Source organism: Formica exsecta, unplaced genomic scaffold (genome assembly GCF_003651465.1).
Source record: "Formica exsecta isolate Colony F162 unplaced genomic scaffold, ASM365146v1 scaffold26, whole genome shotgun sequence".
In the NCBI taxonomy this organism is placed as follows: Eukaryota; Metazoa; Arthropoda; class Insecta; order Hymenoptera; family Formicidae; genus Formica; species Formica exsecta.
Window position 1 is genome coordinate 1030329 of NW_021849866.1, and position 25681 is coordinate 1056009.

General features: G+C 35.4%; 3 protein-coding genes across 5 annotated transcripts; 2 read left to right on the forward strand and 1 right to left on the reverse strand.

The window, feature by feature from the left end:
* The first annotated feature begins 233 nt into the window (after positions 1–233).
* Positions 234–10125, forward strand: LOC115236679 (rotatin). Its single transcript, XM_029809274.1, has 28 exons — positions 234–436; positions 550–734; positions 836–1006; positions 1083–1225; positions 1395–1653; positions 1764–1922; positions 2097–2201; positions 2275–2793; positions 2871–3329; positions 3420–3629; positions 3705–3911; positions 4091–4264; positions 4341–4476; positions 4607–4837; positions 4993–5254; positions 5370–5545; positions 5650–5892; positions 6010–6233; positions 6384–6671; positions 6940–7177; positions 7267–7435; positions 7520–7716; positions 7787–8508; positions 8590–8794; positions 8935–9146; positions 9258–9398; positions 9459–9588; positions 9656–10125. Exons 1-28 carry the CDS (start codon positions 391–393, stop codon positions 9928–9930), a joined length of 6486 nt encoding a protein of 2161 aa, XP_029665134.1. The 5' UTR covers positions 234–390; the 3' UTR covers positions 9931–10125.
* Positions 10126–10849: 724 nt separating this feature from the next.
* On the forward strand, positions 10850–20188 carry LOC115236739 (active breakpoint cluster region-related protein). 3 transcript variants are annotated; one of them, XR_003884237.1, is made up of 14 exons: positions 10851–11313; positions 12545–13025; positions 13331–13565; positions 13756–14035; positions 14117–14296; positions 14369–14584; positions 14795–14914; positions 15005–15249; positions 15548–15812; positions 15931–16213; positions 16364–16634; positions 16912–17083; positions 17191–18525; positions 18937–20188. XR_003884237.1 is itself a non-coding variant. In XM_029809390.1 (13 exons), exons 1-13 carry the CDS (start codon positions 11200–11202, stop codon positions 17611–17613), a joined length of 3267 nt encoding a protein of 1088 aa, XP_029665250.1. In that variant the 5' UTR covers positions 10850–11199; the 3' UTR covers positions 17614–20188. The 3 variants fall into 3 exon arrangements, 2 of the variants coding, with proteins under 2 accessions (XP_029665250.1, XP_029665249.1); XM_029809390.1 differs by having other exon boundaries at positions 10850–11313; positions 15931–16195; positions 17191–20188; XM_029809389.1 differs by having other exon boundaries at positions 17191–20188.
* Positions 18396–24776, reverse strand: LOC115236740 (tyramine beta-hydroxylase). Its single transcript, XM_029809391.1, has 10 exons — positions 24279–24776; positions 24041–24194; positions 23809–23955; positions 23257–23504; positions 22785–22938; positions 22218–22481; positions 21880–22110; positions 21466–21594; positions 21174–21348; positions 18396–20922 (listed from the first exon to the last, which is right to left on the reverse strand). The coding sequence occupies exons 1-10, from the start codon at positions 24419–24421 to the stop codon at positions 20777–20779; spliced, it is 1791 nt and encodes a 596-aa protein (XP_029665251.1). The 5' UTR covers positions 24422–24776; the 3' UTR covers positions 18396–20776.
* Positions 24777–25681: the final 905 nt, after the last annotated feature.

A 25681-nucleotide genomic window follows, 5' to 3' on the forward strand; every position in this document is an offset into this window, starting at 1 on the left:
GAACGTTTTTACGGCGCATGCGCACCGCACTGACGCTGTCACGAGAAATATGATCGTGGAATAGGAAATTATATACGTGCCGTTTTTCCACGTGGCGAGGAAAAAAATGTGCAGCGCCATCTACAAAGACTTTCGGAATAAGGTTTGTTGCTGTTGGTAAAGTATGTGCATATTGTTACTGACAGTCGTGACAAGCGACCACTATTGGTCGCTGCGATCGCTCATTCACATTTAATTCCCGTCGCCTCGCACATCTCGTTATTTCGCTTATCATTTCCGACTTCGAGAAATGACAGTGCCGCTGTGAATTTGGCGGTTAAATTTTCAAAGTTTATACACGTGACAGATAATCCTTACGATAACGAATCTGACATATTATTATTGTTTACGATGTCAACCACCGCCGGAATAGCAGGCATACATGTTAAAAAATTAGGTAAGGAATCTATGCAGGAGGATACAATTAATTATTTAAATTAGAACGAACGCGCATACATCTTTTTGCATTAAATATACGTATTTTTTGGAGTATACTAATGTTGCTTTTAGGCCATACAATCGACGAAATACGATTGCGAGCTTTGGATAATATTATTTCCAAATACGATCTTGGTTTCGTGTGCGACTGCGATGCTGTCAAAAGAGAGATAATTCAAAGGCTGTTCAATTGGTTTTCGTTCGAGATTGCTCCGCAGCCAGAGAAAGTACTGAATTTATTATTGCGGCTGGCAAAGGTACTTGGGCTATTTCGCTAATATGACAAATTACTTTGTAAAAAGTTTTTTGTTATGAAGAATTTACTGTATTTTATTTAATGTACAATCTTTACTTTAAGACAGATGCAAAAAGTTATTTAAATGCATTTGGCAAATTAAAGTTTCAAAATGAACTTTATGAATTAAGAAGAAAGCTCTCTCCTGAATGGTATGCAAAATTGGACGAAATTGAGGAAGCCGTTATTCATCCAGAAAGAAGTCAAATAAATGGCTCAAATGTAGATATAAAGGTATAAAAATATAAATATAATATTTTTTACACATATATATACATTATGGAAAGAGATAAATGTAGTCATATTGTAGGATTCGACTATAAATGTATGTTCAGACTTTGATAGATATAGAACACAAACACAAAATCGTATTAGATATAAAAGTAAGGATAATGAAAGAGAGGACCATGACGATTTACATAGTATTTTCAATCTGCCATCTATCTTGGATAGGTAAGCTGATTAGTACAAATGTTATTGTTACAACATTATCAAGCATTAAAAAAATTTCATTAATAGCTGAATGAAGACACCGAGAAAAATATGTTATATTCTATATGTATACAGTTATTGTATGCTGCATAAAAAATTAATACATATACATTTTTGTATGTGTGTGTAGTACAATACCACTTGATGCAACATTGGAACGTGAGAATGGCACGCAAGTTTCGGAGACAATAGAAAGCGGTATAAAATGGCTAATAATGCCATGGCAGCCGCTGGTTACGTCAGACAGAGGTGTACTTACTGCAGTCGAGGAAGCTCTTAATAATACTATTGATATTAATCATATATTACATACATGTCAATTTATAACAAATGTTATGATGCAAGATTTTCCAGCAGAGGTTTTTCTTCAACGACCAACAATAATTACGGTAAACGTTTTCTCTTTATAAGTTATATATATTTATTGTTTTGAGTAAAAATATGTAGTAGAAATATGTAATCTAAGTGTCGAAATATGTGATCTAAAATGACATTTCAGATACTTCACGAGCTTCTTAAATCAAGTACTAACATGTTAGAAACTAATGTTGCATCTGTGGTTCCAACTGTGTTAAGAACCTTGCGTAAACTGACGCGCTCTTTAAAGTTTCGCATATATTACTATTGTGAACCATGCGTGGCAAATAAAAAGCAAAAGGTAAATAAAAGTGTGATAATAATATTAATAATTATATTTTACTTCTCTCTCTCTCTTTTATTATAAAAATATTTTCTAATATTATCTTTTAGCAATGTAACACAATTACTAAGTTTACTTATTGTATGTGTGACTATGTCTCTTTAATAATATTTTTATTATTCATTTACACAGTTACTAGCTAGTAAATTGGATAGCAACATTTACACATCTTCAGAAGCTGGAGATGGTCTGGATGGTGGTTTACCCGACGCAAACTATCAAGCATATCAATCAGCAGTAAGTATCATTTTGATTTCTTATCAAGTTTATCATTCTTAAGATTTTTTTATTGTACAGTACTATGTTCTAGGGGACTAGCGATAGGAGTCAGAGCATCAGCGAGAATATCGACGATTCTGTCTTACAATTGCAACAGATGCTTCTGCCAGTTTATTGTATAGAGTCTCTGAAACATGTTCTTAATCAGTTAAGTTTACCCATCGACTCCACTTTTCCTCTACGAAACATCAAGTACATCACAGATTTAACTCACGAATTAGTACAGTTGCTTATAATTAGTATAATGCCGAATATCTGGCTCTGCAACGATGGTACGGCATTGAAGATAAACGATGATTTGAAAGCGCTATTTAATTTAATGGGGGAGATAATGGAATACTTTGAAAGCGGCGTTGTGGATTACTTGAGGATAACATACTTGCATCTTACCACTATTACTATAAAATTATTGAGCAGTATTGTACCATTGGAACTGGCAGATATTGTTATACCGAACAGTTTAAAAGTATCCATAGCAAATGCTATAATGGATGCACCAATATACCTATTGTATCCAGCATTGCATTCAATGCTCTTGGAATATACTCGTGTAAGTGACTTAATTATATGCTTCTATTTCACTTATCATTAATATTGACTAGCAATACAATCTTCTTTTATTTGTAGCAATTTCAAGGTGCTAATCAAATGGAACTGATAAAACTATTTGATGAAACTAAAACTGTTGCAAAGTCTATGCAGGCAGCTATCTCTGTATTAAAAGGTTCATTGGAACAGTCACCTTCAGAGACTTTAAGAATGTTATACACATCTAAATTGAGTTTGCCATATCATAAAAATTTGACTATTGTAAAGATTGCTGTAAAATTTTTACAAGATATTTCAAAATATTCTCTAAATAATGAAGACTATGCACTAGCAACAAAACTGATACTAAACTTATTAGCAAATGGAGATGTAAATGTTCAATATGCCACATATGTCGAGTGTCATATTTTGGTTAAAACTATTTTGGGAGTAGAATATAACAAAGACAAGCTATCATGGACAAATTTGATGTTCTTACTTGAACCAAATGTTTTGACAGAGATTATTTCTCACGGTGCGGTGAGCGAGGATACCAGGGTAATAAAAATTTGTATATTTTTAAATACTGTTACAAAGTATGTGTGCTTAGTTTCCCAATGTTTAGTTTTTTATTGATTTGATATTTAGATAAATGAAGTATCACGAGACATATTAGTGTTTATACTGAAAGGGAGGATACAAATGGGCGAAACTGGATGGTTAAAAACTTTAGAAGCTTTTGTTCCTGTGCTATATCTTTTGCAGTGTCACGCTGATACCCATACAGCTTTAGGTCAGTGTGTAACCAAGATATTTGATCCCGATGTTTCCAACAGTATACAATTGCCGTTTATCGAGGTGATTTGACATAGTTGAAGATGTATTTTCCATGTTCCGATTTTCTGTCATGTGTTATATAACTCTTGATTTCAGGTATTGAAGGGCAATTTAAGATTTCTCTATTCACCAAACAGTGATATACGGGAAGAAGCATTATGTCGCTTAATCTGGCTCCTTGGGAAGGAAAAAGATTCTGTACAAAAATTACCACGTCTGTCATCTTTACACGGCTTACCTCTCAGTTCACTTTGCATATTTGAGCGTAAAACCTTTGTAAAGCGATCAGAAGGCAATTATCAGGTTACATATTTACATTCAGAATATTTTAAAGTCTCTATAGTCTTGATTTATTTCTGCTTGACATATACTAGTCCTATACTAGTTTTTTGTGTGTGTGTATTCAAATAAAATTTTATTCTTTTAAAGATATATGTAATATGACTTTACATATTATTATAATCAAAATATTTTATTTGCAGAGGAGCAATATGTTGTCAGTATTGGAAATGTTGAACGAACCAAATGTAGATCCAAAAATACGGAAATCCGCATTAGTACAAATTAGTGTGATGCTTTCTGATACTTCTCTGCACAAATTGTTCATTAATCAAGGTGGGCTGTCTTTGATCTTGGACATTTTTAATAAAGCTCTGGTAAGCTACTGCACTTTATAAGAGAGGATATGATAAACACATTTCTTTTATTTGACCTAAAACATGTTACTTTCAGATAGAGAAAGATTATATAAATTATCCAGATTCTGTGATACCAATAATCAGCATATTAAAACTGCTTGCATTTTCTGAATGTTCTATACGATACGAGTTATCTATCAGCACCAATGTTTTCTTTAATATCATAAGAAGTATGTATAGTTCATTGTACAATCCCATTTTGTTCAAAGAATTTATATCAAAGAAAAATAATGTTTTATTGTTGTTTTTATTTTATGATTTATAATATAATTTTAAAAAATACACAAATTTTTGTATTAGGTCTTTTTCTATTTCCAAACAACGAATATACAAAAACCGATGGCGCGCAACTGATGTGTTTACTTCTCTATAGTGAACATATCATAAGAGTTAGTGAAAAAGCAGCATTAGTGGAAAACAGCATTGCATCACATATTTCGTTACCGTATATTGTTGTGACAAATATGAAATTGCCATTTACGTGCAAATCTCATTGGAAAACGAGTATACACAGACGATCTGATGTATCATGTAAGTATACAGATAAGATTTGTAATTATATTAAAAAATTATTTTATACAATTTGAAAAAAAATTGATTCTATATGATTATGGCATGAATAGCTGTTTTTTGCTATCTTCGAGCTACAAGATTGAAAAAAGTACACAATGTTTTTCCATTTTTAGTACTTCATGGTAGCAATCCAGTAACTCTAACTTTCATTAGACAGTATTGGGCATGGCAATGGAATGATGGTATAAATATGTTATGGAAAAGCTTAGATGATATAAAGAATTCTGAAGTCTCACAGAAATTGATGATTCTTGAAAAGGATTTTCTTTCTTTACAGTATAGCTTTCCTCAATATTGTTGTCAACAGCAACTCTACAATATTCAAAATTCTACTGCGCACTATAGCGTTATGTGTGCTTTAGATTATCTTACAATGTAAGTTATTATTATTGCTAACAATAATCTCTCCTATTTTGGGTTTAATTGATATCAAAAGCATGTATTATTAATATTTACTTTAATTTAATTTTTATTATTTGATTTTTTTTAGGTATTTAAAATTTTACAAAATACTCCAACATAATAACGAAAAAAATATGGACTCACTATCTTGGGAACAAACATTCGAACGATTTTTATTATCACATCCCGCTAGTAAAGAGGACTGCGACTTATTTGTGGATGTTCTAATTTTTTTGCAATTATATTTAAATGTGGCAAGAAAAGGTGAAAAGATGTTATTCAAATAGCGATATCTTCAGATACTACCGTTTCTCACATAAAAGTTATATTAGGATAATATTTTCTAAATCTTTTTTTCTAATTCTCAGGGAAAGGATCGTGGATCAGTAAAATTATGAAAAATATGACAAGGTCATTAGCAGATTTATTTAAGAACTTGGAAGTTGACAATCAGAATGTACATCAATCTATACTTAAATTAGTACGAACATGTTCCGCAATCGAAAAAATACAGAAGTCTGATGGCGAACCTAAAAATACCTGGATTAGATTTGTAGAGTTTGTTGTTTCGACATTATGTTTCGGAGATCAGCAGCATTTTTACAATCTCGGTTAGTATTTATTGGGTCTGTTCAAATTGTAATTTTAACACAGATTTTTATTATAGAAAATCCATTCTGTGAAACTTAATAATCATAATTTTTTTTTTCTCTTTTTATTTGTTATAGCATATCTTGATTGGTTGCTAACATGTTTAACATATTTAATTGGACAGTGTGAATGGGGAAATCATAAAAATTTACTATTTTCTCTTTGCAACACGCTCATTGAACCAATCGTGTCCTTTCATGGCGCTGGTACAGTTAGCTTCATGGGTTTGTCGATAACAAGAAACTCGATAATATGTCTTAATCATTTGTTACATCAGATGCAAGTGAATTTTAATAAGAATGTGAGTATATATCCTTGATTTAATAGTATTTCGAAAACAATATATTTATTCATAGAATTAGTCTCTCGATAATTATTTTGCATATATATGTATATATAGTCCGATAATTATCAATTTCAACATAAATGAATAATCATTATACCATTACAGTCATGGATAGTATTTTGGCACGAAGAGGGTCGCTCATTAAATTGGTTGCCTATGTTATGGCAAAATCGAGACCCCTTGGTTCGCGCTTCGGCTTTGCAATTACTGGCAGGTCTGATGAACACAGTACACACTGCGTCGCAACTCCTCAACGCAATCGCCATGGCGCCGAGTGATCTGTGTCACACGTTGCTTCAATGCATCGCAAACAGAGAAGAATCTTGTTTAGTTAGAGAGCAAGCATGTATCGCATTTTGCAATATGCTAAAGAATTCGATGGCTTATCAATGTGTAAGTGCAAAAGAGGATATATCTTTAAAAAATGTCATAAAAACATTTAATCTTAAACTTCGAACTCTATTTTTCTTGCTATTAAATGCATGTATCCGTATGTCTATATATCAGAATTTATGAAAATATATACATATCTTCTCTTGCAAAGTGTGGAAGATACATATATATTTTAAAGAATTATCTTGCTCTTTAATTGTGTGTAACATATATATTTTAAAGAATTATCTTGATCTTTAATTGTGTGTAATCTTTCTTTTTTATGTAGGATGATTCTTTACAATTGCAAGTCGCCCTAATATATGTCGAGCAATGTAATATCTATCATGAAATCGGTATTCTGTGTTCCAACATCTATACATTGACTACTTTAGATGCAGAACAATCGGAATATCAAAGGAACAACGGCAAAGCAACTTTTATACAGAGTGCGCAATCTGGTTGCTTTTCACTGGTACCGCGCATTGTATCGTGTCTATACAACTGTCAGGATGAATTACAAGCATGTAATTATATTATTCAATTATATCCTATTTAGTGATATATTTGCTTTGCATAATTTATAATTAATTTCTTTTTGTTATATTGGACTTAGTTTCCGGTAGAGATTCGGAAATAACAGACACGGACAGTTCCATGCAGTCAATCGCGACGCCTTCGCTCATTACAGCTGCTTGTAACTTATTGAACAATTTAATATTCATTGGACTACACGAAGTAGTTCGGCAAATCTATGAACATTCCATTGATAAGTATTTATTTGGGTATGTATATAAAGAAAAATCTGTAAAACATATAAATTATATTTCTTCAACTGAATTGTTTTATTTGATCTCTTTTATTTCAAGATGTTTGAACGAAATTCCGAAGGATAACGGAAGCAGGAAGAGTTTGAGCCATTATGTCGATGTGTTGGAGATGTATATTAGCATCTGTACGGTTCTAACAAACTGCATCACGCATAGCAATGAATACACAGCCGTCATTCTTTTTTCCTCGGACTCGCTTTACACTTTATTTTCCTTCTTGAATATCGATTTATATCGTAAGTATACATTACAAACTTATTTTAAATATAAATCCTCTTAATATTCGCTTGCATATAATTTATCTAGAATCTGTCGAACCGCGCCTGATGTACCTGCGCAACAGACTGTGGACGGAAATCTATAATTTTATAGCTATACTTTCGTTAACGGAAGACCAGCATTTCGAAGCCATTCAAAGCGCGCTAGAATTATGCGGGCCAGAAATTGTGATGGCTTCCATCTATTTCGCGATAAAGGACTCTGCGACAGATTTGAGAATGAGTGCCATCAGTTGCTTAGCCTTTTTATTGTCCCAGGAGATTCAGAAAGACTCGCTGGGGAAAAACATCTCTTTATTACGGACGACACTAGATATGGTACTCGATACGCGTGTCGTGAGAAAAGGCAAGGACGGTAATTTGCGAGACGTTATATTAAGCGTGAACAAATTGTCGATAATAGATGCAAACATGCATTCCAAAAAATCGAACGAAAGTGAGAAAAATTTGCATTCGAAAGACGAGTCATCGAATCAAGAACAGATTACAATAGGAGGCGAATTATGCGGACTCTTGCTACATCTTTTCATCGCTCATAATTATGCGAAATCCAAAAGAAATTGCAAACAATCGGAAGATAAGGATCTGATTGTAGGTGCACTGACTAATTTATTGTACGTGTCGAAGGAAGCAAAACACACTGCACTGCAGAGTAAACTTCCTGAGACAGTATTGATGATTCTCAAAGAACTATATGTTAAACTAAATCTTCAACCGTTTGAACTCCATAAAAAACAAGTAGAAAAAAAAGTAAGAAAATATTAAGATTTTTTTTTAGAAACATTTATCTCTACAATTTTTGTAACAAAAATCATCTTTTGTATTGTACAGACTCATCCTCTGTTACACGATGTGAACTGTATCTTCATACTTCTGATGAACTTTATGTATGAAGACGCAAGCGTTAAGGAGAGCCTAACAAAGGAAGGTTTGGCAGATGTGATACACAAACTGTGGGCCTGGATAGCGTTAAATAAAACAGTGTCAACATCTGCCTTGAAATTGCTAGCGACGTTTACAACAAAATGTAACATTGGTGAGATGACGGATTAATATATGTATATAGCATTAAAGTATTATTAAAAACACCAATAGATATGTATAAATGTTCATATATTTTTTATTATTTGCAAATTTTTTAAATTAATTCAATTCTGTTGCATTTCTTTTTTTCAGCCGCGCAATCTTTAACGTTAACAACAATATTACCGGGAACCGGATTAAGGAAAACACCAAATACGCTCGCGTTGATACACGTTATCATGCAAGTGGCGAGCAAAGAAATTGAAAGAGCCGGTCAAATTTTCGATGATCACAAGATGCACTTTACTTTTCATATTTTACGAAACGCGGTGCATGTTCACGAGTGTAGAGTCTGTATTTCAAAGGTAATTGTCATCATTGTCCATTTTAATTTCACCACATAGGTTTAAAACATTGGAACTTGTATGAACTGATTTTAAATTGTCAATTATGAATTTAAAAAATTTATTTTACAGAGTAATCTCCTTCAATTTTTTACTAAAATACATCCTACTATTACAAAGAGGGTAAAGCCATGGCCATTAGTGGAGATGTATTGCCTAGAATTTTTAATAGATTTTACTTATTATGAGGAAGGACAGCTATGTGTACCAAAGGTAAAAACTCGTAAAAAAGATATGTACTGGTTCCTTAATAAATACATTGTAATATTTTAGGTTACTGATGCTTTAGATGTTTTAATACAATTAGCAAAGTGTTCATCATCATCGAGCAAAGTTCTCGCAATATCGATTCTACGCAATTTAGCATTCAATATAACGAACAGACCTCGACTCCTTAGTTCAGGTGAAGAAACTAATGCCAGTACTAAGCTATTTCTTACAGATTGTATTATATCTTTATTATTTTTTAGTGGACTTTATCAATTTGTTACACGATATCTTTAAGAACGGATCACCGTGCGAAATCAGTCTAGCTGGTTCCATGTTGTGGTCTTTGATCAGCAACAACCAGAAGGGAAAACTCATCGCACGAAGCGCAGGATTTTCTCAGAGCATTCGGGAAGCTCTTGGTAGAGTTACGTTGTCGAGTGTCGATGCCAGTAAACAGGAGCAGGAATTAGTCAAGGTTCTGCAGTATGTGCTCACTATTCTTAGTCCAGTCGAAGTAAAGAACGGTGGGACATAAAATATCGAAATTTTATCAAATAACCAGATGTACATAATTATAATTATGATATATATTGATTTGTAAAATAATCCAATGTTTATTGAATATAATATTTTTTATATACGGAGCATTGTGTATAATTCTTATTGGAGATACATTTTGGATAAATACAACAATCTACAAAGTGATCTACAATATAGGTATATAAACAACATACATTTTGTTTATCAATAATTGCTTTTGTAACAAATCCACATGTTTCACAAATTTATATATACCAATTGACATTAACTTATCTACACAAACATATGCTTATCCCCTAATCGTCTTAACAGTCTTAACATATCTTATCCCTTATTCAGAAGAATCTATAAAAAGTCTGTATATATGCAAAAAAAAAAATTAATCTCGTGTTTAAGAAATTATAATTATTGCATTTTTTAATTTAAATATATTAAGACGTTTTTATATTTATATATGTTATTTGATTAAGTTCTTTGTGTATATCTTTTATATGCAAATTTATTTGGATTAGGTTTTTTCATTCGACAAACTGCAAATATAGAAAAAAAAAATACATAAAAAGATTAGGAATAAGAGAGAAAAATATATATAGTAAAGAAATAAAAAAAGTACATTATCGATATTTTTTTTTTATTTTCACGCTTTATTTTTTCTAGTTTATTTGTATTATAAAAAAAATATAGAGAAAGAGAATTAATTTGTATAATCATTTGAAAAATTTTTTATTCGCTATTTATTAATTATTTTGTCAATTATCATTGTTAATATCATTATCATTGCTATATTAGAGGGTACGAAAATAGGATCGATTCAATTAGAAATTAAAATATATCGAAACGCGCAAGTGGAATATTCGGTTATAAATATAGACAAAACGCGCGCGGGGGAGTTACGTCGAAGGCGCTATAGCGGCGGCGTCATCGGCACGCCAGGGGGGAGGGGAGGATCGGAACGTGACCTACGCAGGAGATGTCGACAAGATGACAGCGGCCGTATGACGACGCTGGCTGGCTGGCTACGCCGTTGTGCCCGCCACGAGGGAATCGAGAAAACACGTTGCACCGCACCTTGGAGGTGCGCCAAGTGCGCCTACAAAGGGATTTCGAGGAACGAAGAAAACGCGAGACTTGACACCGTTGTCATCGTCGCGGGTGCCGCGCCCTCGTGCGATGCGCACGACGGCGCCGTGAGTGCTGGTGAGACTCGTCCGAGGAGGAGTCGCCGACGAGGAGTCGTCGTCGCCTCCCACGCGCATTCGGAGGCATGAGCGTGTTCGGCGACTTTCAGCGTGTCTGGGTGCAGCGGTTCCCGGACAGCGCCTTGCCGGCCGCCTGGGAGGAAGACGTTAGAGCGAATCTCGTTAAACACAAGCAGAAGGTGAGTTCGAACGCGATGATTCTCTTCCCCGGGGAAGAGGTCTCGCGACACGAGGAGTATTTGATTTTTATTGACGAATTAGGTTGCCAGGACTGTGGACGTGTTGTGATGGATAGTAGTAGAGTAAAAAAACAAGAGTATGTGAAATAAGGATGAAACTTATGTAATGACCAGTGTCGCAATGTTCACCAGGTATCTATTATTCGAAACGTGTGAACGTGTGATTTATATGTGTCTGTATGTGTGTGCAAAAAAAAAAGGGTTCTATTTAAATCAATTAATATCCTGAAGTGGTTTGATGACTCATCAAATAAATAGGCTAGAGTAGCTAATTCTCTTCTTGACAAGTCATGTCAGATTTCTGGAAGAGATAGAGATAGATATTTGTGACAATGGATGATCATGAATTGCATGATTAAGGATGCATAAGATAAGAATGAGGTGAGATGTTGCAATGTTTACTAGGCATTTATTAGTCGGACTTGAGTGGAATGTTTGTATTTGTATACATGATTTAAATAGACAGCAAAGAACTCTGTGTGTGAGAAAACACTCGAGTCGAATGCTGATGTGGAAAATGAAGAACAACTTAATTTCATGCCACTTGTAATAAAAACTTTGTCACGTGTAATTTGATTAATATCACGTTGAGTGGCTCGATGACTCATCGAATTAATTGTCTGAAACCTGTTAAGAGCAGAGTACTCATGACGTTTAAAATACCAAAATAAATTATTATTTTTTGTACATGATATTTTGATATAAAAAAGTGAATAATGAATGAAAGAAATAATAAACATTAATTTATCATTTTTACTACTATGCTTGTGAATCATTAGCTAATTATCTCTATTGTGTTATCATATATTTAAAAGCAACTGATTATATTAGGTCATTTTAAAAGGTTGTGTGTGGCATTATATATATATTAACCAATTTTTGTTAAAATTTTATTGAAACAACATAATGTAAATGTGTTACTTCAAAACTGGCAAGAAATTTTATAAATTAGAACAATTATTTTTTCGAATTTAGAAAGTATATTTAATATAGTTTTTAGAATAAAATATATATTTTTTTTGTAAAAAGAAAATATAACTGAAATATTTTTAAAATATATAATTTGTGTGTGTGAAATTTGCTTTCTATCAAATAATGGCAATTTTTTGAAAGATGTCATAAAACAACACACAATGTATCTATTCTTATATATATGATATTTCTTTTGCAGGTGACAGCTTTGAGAGAAGAACTTGAAAAAGAAGAATTTTATGTGGAGTATCTAGAAAGATTACTGGCTGATGTTGAACGACACAAGCTGCTGGCTAACAATACCAATTCAAATGCGGGTATATCTGAGAACAAGCAGGAAGCAACAGTGGAACTGCAGTCTCAACAGGATTCTCAAGCAGCGGAGAATAACTTGGCAGACTCTTCGAATTCGACAAATGTCGGATCGTCCGTTCCTACTTTGACGGAACGAGATGACTTTAGCAAATTGCAGGACAAATGCGTGTCTGAATTGAGTTCGACTCTCGGCACGGCGGGCAAGAGACCCAAGAGCGAGATACCGAAGAGTCCCGAGAAAGTGCCTGAACTTAGGAGAAACAGTGATCCAGATGTGCCAAGTAATTACATTACAGTGATCGAAGTTACTGGGAGCTCGAAAAAAGATAAAAACGAGGAATCTCTCAAAGAGGAAGATGAGAAAGGTATTTTTTTAAGCTTATCTTGTGTATAAATTTTTTTTGGAACTTTTTATAAACATCTATGTAATTATTGGGGGATCTCTTTTCTTTTGATATTAAGATAAATAATCATTGAAAAATTTTGATAAATTTACAAGAGAAGAATTTCACTTGTATCACTTAATACAAGCGATTGAAGATTAGTCTTGCAGAGCAAAGCTCTGCAAGGACATTATCAATTTTACTTTATTCCAAATATTTGTCGAGGGCCAATAATCTTATTTTTTTGTTGAATTTTATATGATGATTACTATTTATTTGCTGAATAGACTTGGAAAAGGCAATCAACGAGGATGATGAGGATGGCGACGCGGAAGCATCAGAAGAGGAGCCTTATTACGATTCAGTAGCTTTGGATCAAACTGGAGAATATGTCTACATTGACGCGCGTGTCCCTATTGTCAACAGCAACAATGGCAACAAGGCGGCACCTCGAAGACCCCCGTCGCTGCCAGATTCGCCGGGCAATCAGAGTAATTATGTCAACATCGATTATTTTATACAGTAAGTCGTTCGTCATTTCTCGCTTCATTTCAACTAAAGCATGTCAAAGTCTTTAACCACGCGGAGTACGCGTGCCTTCCCGGGTCATTTCGAGCATGTGTTTTTTAAGTATGTGGATTGAATTCACGTGCGAGTACTCCCGGGTTAAAGTGAAAATATAGAATATGTACGATTCGCGCATTATTTTCAGACACAGAGCGGCAATGGACAGCGAAGACGAAGAGGGTGCCAGTCCGGCGCCCCCGATCTTGTTACGAGCTCTCAGTACAGACAACGAAACTGGCAGCAGTGACGCCGAACCATTGAGTTTGAGTGAGGGTAGCTTGGAATCACCGACTCCGACGACGCCGCGTAGACAGGAGAAGAGCAAAGATCGCGAGGATGACAGAACGTCGATGATTAAGTGTATCGTGAATTCCGTAGTGGAGAGCGAAGCTGTATATGTGGAGTGTTTAACTGTGATGTTACAAGTATGTAATTATTTTGCAGTTTGAATATTTACAACAATTTATTTAAAATACATGTGTTTTACTATCTTTCCCTGTTTGCAGTATATGAAAGCTATTAGGGCAACTTTAACGACATCTCAACCAGTCATCTCGGAGGAGGAATTTGGAACAATGTTCTACAAAATTCCGGAATTGCATGCTCTGCATCAGACATTTCTGGACGGTCTTCGAAAGAAGACGGAGAAATGGGACAGTAAACCTACTATAGGAGAACAATTTAAGGTTTGATATGCCGCTTTCGTATGAGACGAATAAAAAAATTGGAGTAATCACGTAACGTCACGTTAATTTCAGATTATGGCCAGTAATATAGGATTATACGGTGCGTTTTTGCATAATTACGGTCGCGCGACCGACACCGTGCGACGATGCTCTGCCCATTCCACTCAATTCGGAGAGATTACCAGAGACATAAGACTCAGAGGTTTTCCAAAAGGCCCAGGTTTGTCGCTAGAAGATCTGTTACATAAGCCAGTCGCGCGAGTGCAAAAGAATGCTTTAGTTTTACATGTAAGTATATAATATTTACTTATAAATGTAACGAGCTCTCTCTATATGCGTCAACAACATATAGCGCGATTTTCTACTACAAGATGACTGATAAAATTGCTAAAGAGATAAACTATTACGAGTCTCAGGTCCTTGTAAATACATCGTAATCTCTAGTTTATCTTATCTCGAACCTCGTAGCGGTAATTTTTCTCGTTCAATGGCTTTCAGGATCTTCTGAAGCATACGCCAGTCAATCATGCGGATCACGCGCCTCTGTCAGAAGCACTGGCTATGACCAGAAACTTCTTAGATGAATTCAATATTATCCAGACTAAGTCCATGTTTCCGGTAAGAAAGCTTCATGTAATACGTAGATTACTTTTTTTTTTTATTGGATGTGATTGCTGCTTTACATCTGGTTTTGCTTTTCTTACTTAGAGTCACGACAGAGCCCAACGAAGATTGGTGAAGAATTCTTTCGTAGTAGAACTCTCAGACGGTCATAGAAAACTGAGACATCTTTTTCTCTTTAACGATGTAATCGCCTGTGCGAAGTACAAAGCATCCGGCAGGGACAAGTTCACGTTCGAATTGAAGTGGTATGTCCCCATAGCGGAAGCTGCTGTTACGGAGGACGGCGTAGAGCCACGCGAAGCCAGCCCCGCTAACGTGGTAGCTTTGAGGTAAGTCGACTTATAATCCGTAATAAATTGTCGTTAATAGGATTGGAATTAATTTCTGATATATATGATATTTTTATTAATATTGACATATCGATAAACATGTTATCAGATTGATCGTCACATTCAATATCTCGTTATCAAAATACGCTCGTAGTAATGATAGTAATGACTCATTTGTGTTGAAATTGTCAACACATCATTGTATTATGTTAATGAAATGAACAAAGGAACCGAACGAACTTTTTCAATCTAATACCTAGTTAAACTACTTTAAGTAACCTGAATGTTGCCAAAATAGATCACAAGCGTGTACGGTACGCGATCAAATACTGTGGGAGGAGCGGAACGACGAGAAGCGGATTCGACTGGGTGGAAGAGGCTCGGAGAAAAATCGCAAGAAACTCGCCGAGCTCGAAGCGCAGCTGGTATTAGCCTCGCCAAACTTGGTTCTGCGCGTCGCGCATAAGAGCCAGCAAAACCGGGTGCAGAATTCCTATACCTTCTTTTTATCCAGCGAGTTTGAACGTTCCCAATGGGTGGAGGCGGTGGATGCGTTACAGCAGGTCACTGAATCTCACATTAGTAATAACTAATAATGCATATACATATAGTCTATTTATATGTTGTGTTAACTATATTTAATTTAAAAGGGAGTTAATATCATTAGTTGGTGTTTTACAGGGTGGACAGCCTCCAGGACAACTACCCTTGTCAATGTACGAGTTGCAAGCTTGGGTTACCGCTTGTCGGACGTTTCTACAGACGGATATGGGCAGCTATCTATTGAGATCGGGACGCGACGAGAGCTTACTGCTGGGTGATCTTCATCTAACACTGGTCGGTCTGACTCCGCCGGGTTTAGACAGGGTGAGTGACCTATATATCATCGTGGAAGTCGACAGCTATGGACACTACTTCAAGAGAGCACGAAGTCGCGTCGCCAAAGGTCAAGCTCCGCTTTGGGGTATAATATATTTTTCATTCTTTTTACATAGTGTTTGCAGTATATTAACTTGTAATCTTCAGCAAGTATAGATAATTGTCTATCTTAAAATTAAATTCTTTATATGGAGTGATTATGGATTATGAAGTTTTTTATTTGTTTCAATTGCAGGCGAGACTTTTGTGGTAGAATTGGAGGGAAGTCAGAATGTTAGAATCTTGTTGTACGAGGAGTGCGGTACACGCTCACTATTGCGAGGCAAATGCATTCAGCGGTTAAGCAGATCTTGGCTGCAATCCGATCAGGTGGAGAGATCACTGAACTTGGGACCCACGTCATTGGACGTAGCACTACGTTTTGTTCCCAGCGAGGTCACTCTGAGACGAGTGCCTTCAGCCAAACCACAAGGCTTATTTGGCGCCAAAATCCAGCAAGTGTGCAAGTATGCGCGATTTTATTCGAATCAAAAAGATTAGAAAATTAAGAAGTCGATTGCGATCTTCCATTAAATCTTCAACGAGAAAATATAATCTTGATATCCAAATCAAACAACTCGCAATTGAAAGAGACGAAAAGTTTCTTATTTCTTATAATTAAAATGAAATTATTAAATATCTCTTAATTTATTTACGAAATATTATAAGGAAATATATTATTATTACTTAAGTAATACTACTAATTTTAATATATTACTATTAGATATATACTACTTTTTGCAGACGAGAGAAACGCGACGTGCCTTTCATTATAACGGCATGCGTGAGAGAAGTGGAAAGACGGGGTGTCGGCGAGGTAGGCTTGTATCGTGTTTCCGGCTCGGCGTCCGATGTAGCGAGACTACGCAAGTCGTTCGAGAGTAATTCGTATGAAGCGGAGCAGTTGCTTAAAGAGGTACGTTTTCATTTTCAATATTTTGCATGTTCTCTCCTAATAATTGTCATATGAAAAGGAATTTTTGTCGCATTATACTGATATCTTTGCAACATGTGAACATGCAGGTGGACGTGCATTCGGTGACGGGTGTGCTAAAGCTGTACCTGCGCGAAATGCCAGAGGCACTGTTCACCGATGCTCTTTATCCGGCGTTCCTGGAGGCCTTCCAAACGGGCGATCTGTCGCGGGGCGCCGCTCTGCGCCGCGTCTACGACGGTCTACCCGCCGTCAACAAAGCGGTGATCGATTTCCTGCTAGCGCATCTTGTTCGCGTGAACAAACACGAGGCGCAGAACAAGATGTCGCTGCACAATTTGGCCACAGTGTTCGGACCCACGTTGTTACGACCCGGCACCAGTAACTCGCGCAGCGACGCCAAAAGTCGCGATCCTCTCGCCGCCGGTACCGTCGACGTGATGGCGCAGGCCGGCATTCTCTACTGTTTTCTGCAGTTACACATGCAACAACAAAACAATCAATCGCTCTAGTCGACAAAGCCCCTCGGTCCTTTAGAACCCGAATCCCGCGATTAACATTGTCGTTCAATTTGAGATTCAGGTAATCAGAAACGTGACAACCTCCTGTCTGACAAAGCAGACATCCGAAAGACTACGTGACTACGATGCCGGAATGATAACCTGGATTTAAATCAATAATTGATCAATCTACTTGTCATATTTCAAAACGTAATATTTCTGTTTTTAATGTTTTTCCCGATGTATCGTTTATGTAACAGATAACTTTTATATGATGTATAATTACGTCCTCAAGAGAATTGATAATTACCCGTATATCCTTTAAATAAGGAGATAAATGTGAAACTTTTTATTTAATTGAGATTATTTTTTTATTTGATACACGATAGTATAAAGAATTTCTTTATCATATTTTAAAGAAGCAACATTTTTTTATTTCATTATTTTAATTAATATTTTATGATTAAATTGAGAGAGAGAGAGAGATCTCTCGTGCTGTCGAAAAACCAATTTCTATCCTTCAGACATCTATCGATAGTTTTATATTGCGCAGATTGATACAGTAATTCATTCGGTCTCTTTTGTAGACATTAGTTTCGCGCAACTTATCTCCTTTTGCAATGCTGAGCTAGAGACCGAAAATGTATTAAGCAAATAGACTGGCTTTGATGGAATCCTCTACATGAAACCTCTGTACTCCGTACGCGTGCAAAATAATGTAGCAGAGCTGCTCTTATAGAACGATATATAAAGCGTAATAATATATATACACATATATATTATATATCTTTTTACTTTTGAGGTTCATAATATATTTTCTACTTCGTATTGTCCGAGCGTGGTGATGCCGCTCGCGCACGATCAAATTGACGACCCTTCCTAAGATGAGTTTTTCAAGAGAAGAGTATGGTGCAGAAATTTCAGGTGAGAAATTGACCAAAGAGGATTAGTTTAGATTAGCCAAAGCGAGCAAATTGGTTGAAAAGCTGTATTAACACTTTGTATATTAAGAGTATCCTGCAAATTTATAAAGAGAAAGAAGATTTATTAAAAAGAATATAAGAGTCTCTTGAAAACAATTTTAAAGAGTAAAATAAAAAATCTTATATATAAAGTCTGAAATCGAAACCTTAAAAGCCTGAAATTTATGTACTAGATATGCAATCTCTTTCTGGCGCGTCAATGCTCTAGGAAATTAAGTAATTTTCCACGTGACGTGTGTTCCTAGCAGAGAATCTAAATCTTTTTATACAAGCCCTTTGCAGCAAGTAAACTGTTGCTCTAAGTAATATGGTCCTATACTTTTATGTATTCATAATAGCGTTCATCTTGCAGAAGCGTCACAGTATCCAGAGGAAAGAGAGAGAGAAAGAATGTACGTGATCTATTGTTCCTTGGAAATCCTGCGAAATTCAGGGAACGATGTTCCTCATAGCGTGCAAAAAATTGAGAATCTGCTTTATATGTATGTAACGTAATAATCGTCCATTCCATTTGTCGGCTCAAACTCTCAACCAAAAATTCGAGAAACGGTTCGAGTTTTCGCGTAAAATACTGCGAGTTTTGTCACGAAAAGTCATATGACCGTCTCAAGAAATAAGTCCTCCTTATTCCGTCAAAGCGCTATTTTTCGACTGTAATTTCTTTATACAAACAAGACTAGTTTCTTTATTATCGTCCAATTGCAGCTTAAGAGAAGACGCTAAAAAGAAAGATCCTTTCCCGCGCGCGTATAGGGTGTCCCGAAAATCGTTTAAGTGAGATAAATGAAATTTTCTTGTTTCTGGGAGATTTATTTTTAAATTAGTAAAAAAATCATTATAATATATTTTTCTTTTTTCTAATTTTGATCATCAACGTTAATTTTTTCGAAGAAATAATGTGCAAAAAAAAGATTTATGTATATTCTAATTTTTTCCTTTTTTCTTTTTTACAAAATATCACTGATTCTGTAAATGATTTTTGGAACACTCTAATCGCAATAAAGAGAGAGTAAAAAGAACGCGCGGGTTTGGCAGTACAAATTAGTAGAAATCGGTATTGTGCACATAGTGTATTGTGCATTATGCCAGACCGTCTACGAAGTTTGCAATAATTATAATTATAAACATGCAAAAAAGCACAAAAAAAGAGAAGAAAACGAAAAAGAGACAAGTCTGACTAAAAAAGTGTTCGATACAAACGAAGACGTATGTAAGAAGTAATTAAATTGTTTACGCTCGAAATATAGGAACTATTGTATCTCGTGCGTGTAGAGGCAATCGCGTGCGTGTTTGTGCTTGTTTGTATGCGTGTATTACTACCTTCCCCTTCCGTGTATGTATTATACCGTAAAAAAAGTACCGCATAAGATTAATTTTGATATCGTCGTAGCGTTTAAGGAGCGTCCGCCTTATTTTGTACATTGATACAAAGTGTAAAAACGAGTTTCCTCGATTATTATATTTGTGTATTATTATTAATAATATTATTATTACTCCATTACATATATGAGATAATTATCATCGCATCAGTAAACTATTTGTTACGAAGTTTGATCGAGCTAGCTTGTTCGCAGCGAGACGCGATGTACTGCCAAAAAAAAAAACGAAAAAAAAATCACTTAAAGTGCATAAATATACTGAAGGTTTATAAACTTTTACATCGATCGTGTATTTATTAGATTTATTATATCTTATCTCAACGAGATGTTTTCGATCAATACTAAACTTGGCAAAACATAGCATAAATATACTGAAGGTTTATAAACTTTGATTTCGGTCATGCATTTATTGGATTTACTACATCTTATTTCGATGAGATATTTTCATCAATATTAAACTTGATAGCATTTGTGTGAGAGAAAACGAATTCGATAGTTTAAATTGAATTATTGTTATGGTACTTTAAATTGGCAAATTTTTGCAAATCTTTGAAACCTAAGAATCTTAGAATTTCATGAAATATTGTTATGAATACAACTTCTGGTATAAATCGAGTATTGTCATATTATATAAAAAGAATATACTACCAAGCTTAAAATAAGTGTTTAGGAGAGATTTCAAAAAAGTTTTCAAGCAAGTAGCATTAGATTTGATATGCTTTAAAGGAGAGTCTAAAATTTTAATTACTTGTTTGAAATTTCCTTGAAATATTTGTTGAATAATTGAATAATTAAAATTTTGAAATAAAATGTTTACATTTGATCCAAGATCTCTTGCTGAAGCGGAAGCTCCAGGCAATCTCTGGCTGGCGGTGGTAGAGGTAATCTAACGGATGTCGCTGCGATATTGTCCCATGAGCCAGGTAATCGAGAGCCATCTGAGCCATTGCACTGCATCCCTGGTAAATCGAATAAAAATAAATTATAGAAGTTTTATAATAGAGATATTAAAATTAAAGATTGCAAACAATATTAAAAGGAACGATTAATAAAAATATAAATTTCTTTTTATATTTTATATTACGATAGATATTCTAATGAAAGCAAACTTGTCAAAGATTATTAGAATAAAAAACTCGATGAATCTATAAATTAAGATTAAAAATCTCGAGAGCATAAATTTAAGCACGAATTTTTCAGGAACGCGGACCTAAAGGTGCAGCTTCATAAAGATCATGAAGAGCTTCCACGCGGACCTTGGTCCACTCGATGCTCTTGTAATTCGCTGAGATGCCCTTGTTCGTGCTAGTGTCCTGATTTTCCCATTCTCGCATATAACGGAAATACGTCCGTAGGGCGTCGTCGCTTATAGCGCTTTTGCACACCTTGAGTAAAAAACACGGAATCTCTCTTTTTTTTTTTAATAATAAATTCGCACAAATGCGAATAAATTTACTTTTATTTATTTTATTCTCTTTATTTTGCTAATAATTTTAATTTACCTCTAACAGCGCGTTAGGATAATAATGAATGTAATTAACGCACATCTCATCGGATATCGCGAAACCACCGAGAGTCACATTATCTCTCTTCACGGTGTTGTAAGTACATGTAGTTATCAGAGAATCTCCCTGCAAAATATTTTATTTTATTTGTAATATAAGAAAAAGAGAAGGATTTTCAATTATATATTACAAAATTAGTAATATAAAATGTCAGAAAAGAATTTTCTCTTATTTTTCGTTCTTTTTCATTACGATGTTGTCTGCTTCTAATTAACAAAAAGATAATTACTATAATCTTATTTTTATTTTTGTTTTTAACTCCTAAATATGAATAGATTCATTTATTCATCTCCTACCTCTTTCATTTCTATATTTATTACTTTTAGCTAATTTTCGTGTTTAGTTTCTTACAGGTAAAATTGTCACCGGTTTCGGTAGGAGTCTGATCTCCTGAAAATGAGTGGAGTAATGATTGTCATAGTTCAACGGCGGTAGCTCCTCACCGTCCCTTACATGACGGGTGATGACTTTTGTGCCCGTCAAATGTGTGTGCAGCTGAGAGGCAAAAATGCGTATGCCACTTTGAGGTAATCCAACCCCGGTGCATTCTGTTATGCAATGACCGGATAGCGTAAAGGCTTCCTAAGGAAATTAATGAGGTTTGGATTTATTAAATCTGTAAATTGGAAATTGCAGACTTATTATTGTACATAATTCTTTTTTAAACTAATCAATCAGTTTTTTTTCACCTGTCCCGCGGGTATGGCCATCTTATCCGTGTATTCGAGCCCGAGCTCGATCACACCGGCATCGTACTTTCTCAGCGACTTGGTAAGAACAAATCGGATCCCGGAGGAATCGACTGTGCCCTGATGTAGCTCGGGATTATTATAATGCACCTCTAGCATGACGTATGGATTGAAATCGGCCCCGCCGATGGACAGACCGGCTTCCTCCGGGTATACGAATGCATCAGCACCCATCGCCCATGCCGCCATCACCTTCTTACAGATCTACGTGGACCGGAATGAATGGGCTAGATTGATGACATATTCGTTGCTCTCGAAAAAAGAGCATTTGACGTCTACTAAGAATTAATCGTACCTAATTACGTTATGTAATTGAGGACACAAGAACAACTAAAAGGAATGTAAAGCTTCCAATTACATTCTAATTTTGATGATTTGTCCGTGATTAATAACGCGAAAAATATTTGAAGTAATTCGAACATTCTCAATTTTAATGCCGCAAGAGATGAGTTTTCTATTTATGCGATATTTGTCGTTGTTGGTCCCGCTTTATGAAGGAACGACTACCTGCGTCTTTGCTGGTCTGTCAGCTCCGTCGCAAGGACCATCGTACATAGGCACTTCCACATTTACGGGTCCGGCGCAATGGAAGATTTCCATGTGATGTACGAGATGTTCGTTACCAGCTTGGATGGCGGGACCGAATTGTAAGATGTGATGCCTGCCAACAAATATATATATATATATATATATATATATTTTTTTTTATTATGTGCTTGAGTTTTACTATTTACGACTTTGCTACAAGTATTCATAGAGTANNATATTTATTTATTTATTTATTTATATGTATTAAACTTTCGATCGATAAAAATATTAATGAAAAATCTAAGTGGATTCCGATCTGATGAATGAATTCAAAATGAATTGATAAGGATGAAGATATGACAATATGTGTGATGAACCATAATATGTGTGTAATATGCAGAAATCTCTCGTAAATTTATTGAAATACGTTTATATCTAATTTTGTACGCACTTTTGTTTCAGCACCGACGGTAATTTATGCACGCGACACCAATAGGTGGTTTCCTGCTTCGGCACTAGGACCCGATGAGCAAGTAATTCAAGTTGCCAAGTGTCCGCTGGAAACTTGGGCTTCTTATGAGACATCCTGCGTAATTCCGTACGGGACATGCCGGACGTTTTTGCGTCCGAAATTTTGAGTCCGGTTAAAGAAGACAGTGGTCCGCGGCCACGAAGCCACACGAGATGCGTGGTACCCCTCTAGAAACGCGAGCATTTTAATCTATTACGATTTAATCCTCGGAAAGAGGAATTTTTTAGCGGATGTGAGTCCGAGACCAGAATATTTTAAAGGCTGCCTCGTTCTGTTATCGATGTAGATAATAATAATCGAGCCCTGATACGTATAAAATGTCGAATTCCGAAAGTTTTACCCTTTCATCGGACAATTTTATAAGGTAAACGCCTTTCGATGATCAAGCATATTATATATCACATTAAAATAAAGTTCTTTAGATGCCTTAATTTTTGCGAATTTTTAAGAATTATAGTAAATTTTACTCACCTCAATGATATAATCGTGCTCATCGCAGGTGTCGAATTTCCGGGAGAAAGTGAACTTTGTGACATTGCCGCGTCTTTTCCACGCGAAATTCTTGCAGTCCTGCTGGCTGTCCAGGTGTAATTTCCCGTCGATATCCGCCCATGAGTCCTGTCAATTATTAGCAGAAGAGGCCGGTGGAATCAATATGTCGTACGCGACAGACTTAATGCTTTTACATCACTAAATATTTTACTTGAAGATGAATTTGTTGATGCCAGTCGGGCCATAGGACACAGTAATCGGCCGGTTTCAGCTCTCCGTAGTCAGAAAATCCGATCGCAAACCAGCTCCTCTCGTTGCCGACGTAATGAATCTCCACGACTATCAGCTCGTTCATTAAATCCACCCTGAAAGCATATTCGGTGCTGTATCGTTTCCCATACACACTTGACGATTATAACAATGAATGACGATCTTATTCCAAGACGCACTTCCAATAGAGAGTCGCCTCCGAGCCGAGAGGAACCGCGTGGATCGCGCCTGCAGGTACATTTTCAGCGATCGAGGAATCGTGCCGAGACCAGCTCGAGCGGACGCCTACGAGAAAGATTAACAATAGCAAAAACAGCATCATCGTCGATGTGATTAAATCCTCGTCAAAGCCCCCCGAATGAATCCGCCGAGCGATTCGTCTTCGATTTGGATCCTGGATTAACTCAATCTGGATTTCTTAGAATTTATCTTGGTTTTCCAAATGTCGCTCACACTTTTTCTCAAGGTGGATTATTCCTGTCAACTTGTTGGTTTTATGAGATATTATCACGGAGATCCTGCGGAGGGTGAATCTGTACTGATGATCCTTGGACTACGAACTTTCGTATTCTGGAAGGAGTTCCGCGCTTGCGAGTCGACGCGAGATGCGCAAACTCGTGGGGACACGAATTAAAAACCCTCTTCCACCCTCTAGTTCAAGGAAATCCTCGGAGAATTTTTCTTAAATTGTTAAGAAAATAATGGTACAGTTTCAGTCTAATTTACATTTAATTTTAATCTTATTTTTATGTGATAAAAGTTTCACGAAATATATAAATTTCGTATTATATAATATTATTATCATAAAATATCATATGGCGCAATTAAATAATTAAAGCACAGAATAGAGTAAAATTTTCGCGCACAGTGAATTTAAAGTCCATTTGAATTCAACATAGTCCACAAATTTCTGTTCTTCCTTTCGTCACACAAATCCGTCGACAACTCGTATCAAGCAGAATATAATTTCATCTTAGATTGATTAAGGGGATGGATAATTAAAATGAGCTGGACAATTTCCGATAAATGATAAACGATATTTTGCTGATGAAGAACGAAAAATTAAATATAGTAAATTGACAATTTAAAGTGTGAAATGTATACCAGGTATCTTGGAAACTTTCGATAGAGATCTTTCGGAAAATTTTATAAAAAGGGTCTTTAATCTTCAATCGTATATAACTAAGAAAGCTGCAAATATCCTGATTATTTATAATATAATAGTAAATATATTCATAATTTTTTGCCATTTAAGTTAAATACTAATTTTTATCTTAAATTTTCTGTTCCTTGTTTCTAATTTTCGGACGTAAAAGAAAAGTCGACCCTGAATTGATCGCAGAGTCGCGATTAAAATTAAAATTAGGGTATTTCAGGGTGTTCCATCCATGCGGAGGAAAGGAGGACGTCTTAATAATCGAATATTTTTCCGAGGAACATATTGCATTCCATTCGTGGCGCGTGCTTCGCGACCGGACTGCAATCAGGAAATTCCGCAGAACGTTTATTGCAGTCGGGACTCCTTATTTGCGCATTATTAACGCGGGAAACAATTCTCGTGCGAGAGAATTGAATTGCAGGA

Coding starts and splice junctions, on each gene's coding strand:
- LOC115236679 (XM_029809274.1), top strand. CDS start 391: ATGTCAACCACCGCCGGAATAGCAGGCATACATGTTAAAAAATTAG. Junction 2,202..2,274: donor ATCAAGCATATCAATCAGCA/GTAAGTATCATT, acceptor ACTATGTTCTAG/GGGACTAGCGATAGGAGTCA. Junction 8,795..8,934: donor TACAACAAAATGTAACATTG/GTGAGATGACGG, acceptor TCTTTTTTTCAG/CCGCGCAATCTTTAACGTTA.
- LOC115236739 (XM_029809389.1), top strand. CDS start 11,200: ATGAGCGTGTTCGGCGACTTTCAGCGTGTCTGGGTGCAGCGGTTCCCG. Junction 14,297..14,368: donor CTATAGGAGAACAATTTAAG/GTTTGATATGCC, acceptor CGTTAATTTCAG/ATTATGGCCAGTAATATAGG. Junction 17,084..17,190: donor CGGAGCAGTTGCTTAAAGAG/GTACGTTTTCAT, acceptor GTGAACATGCAG/GTGGACGTGCATTCGGTGAC.
- LOC115236740 (XM_029809391.1), bottom strand. CDS start 24,421: ATGATGCTGTTTTTGCTATTGTTAATCTTTCTCGTAGGCGTCCGCTCG. Junction 23,956..24,040: donor ATCAACAAATTCATCTTCAA/GTAAAATATTTA, acceptor AATAATTGACAG/GACTCATGGGCGGATATCGA. Junction 23,505..23,808: donor AGCACGATTATATCATTGAG/GTGAGTAAAATT, acceptor TCGCGTTTCTAG/AGGGGTACCACGCATCTCGT.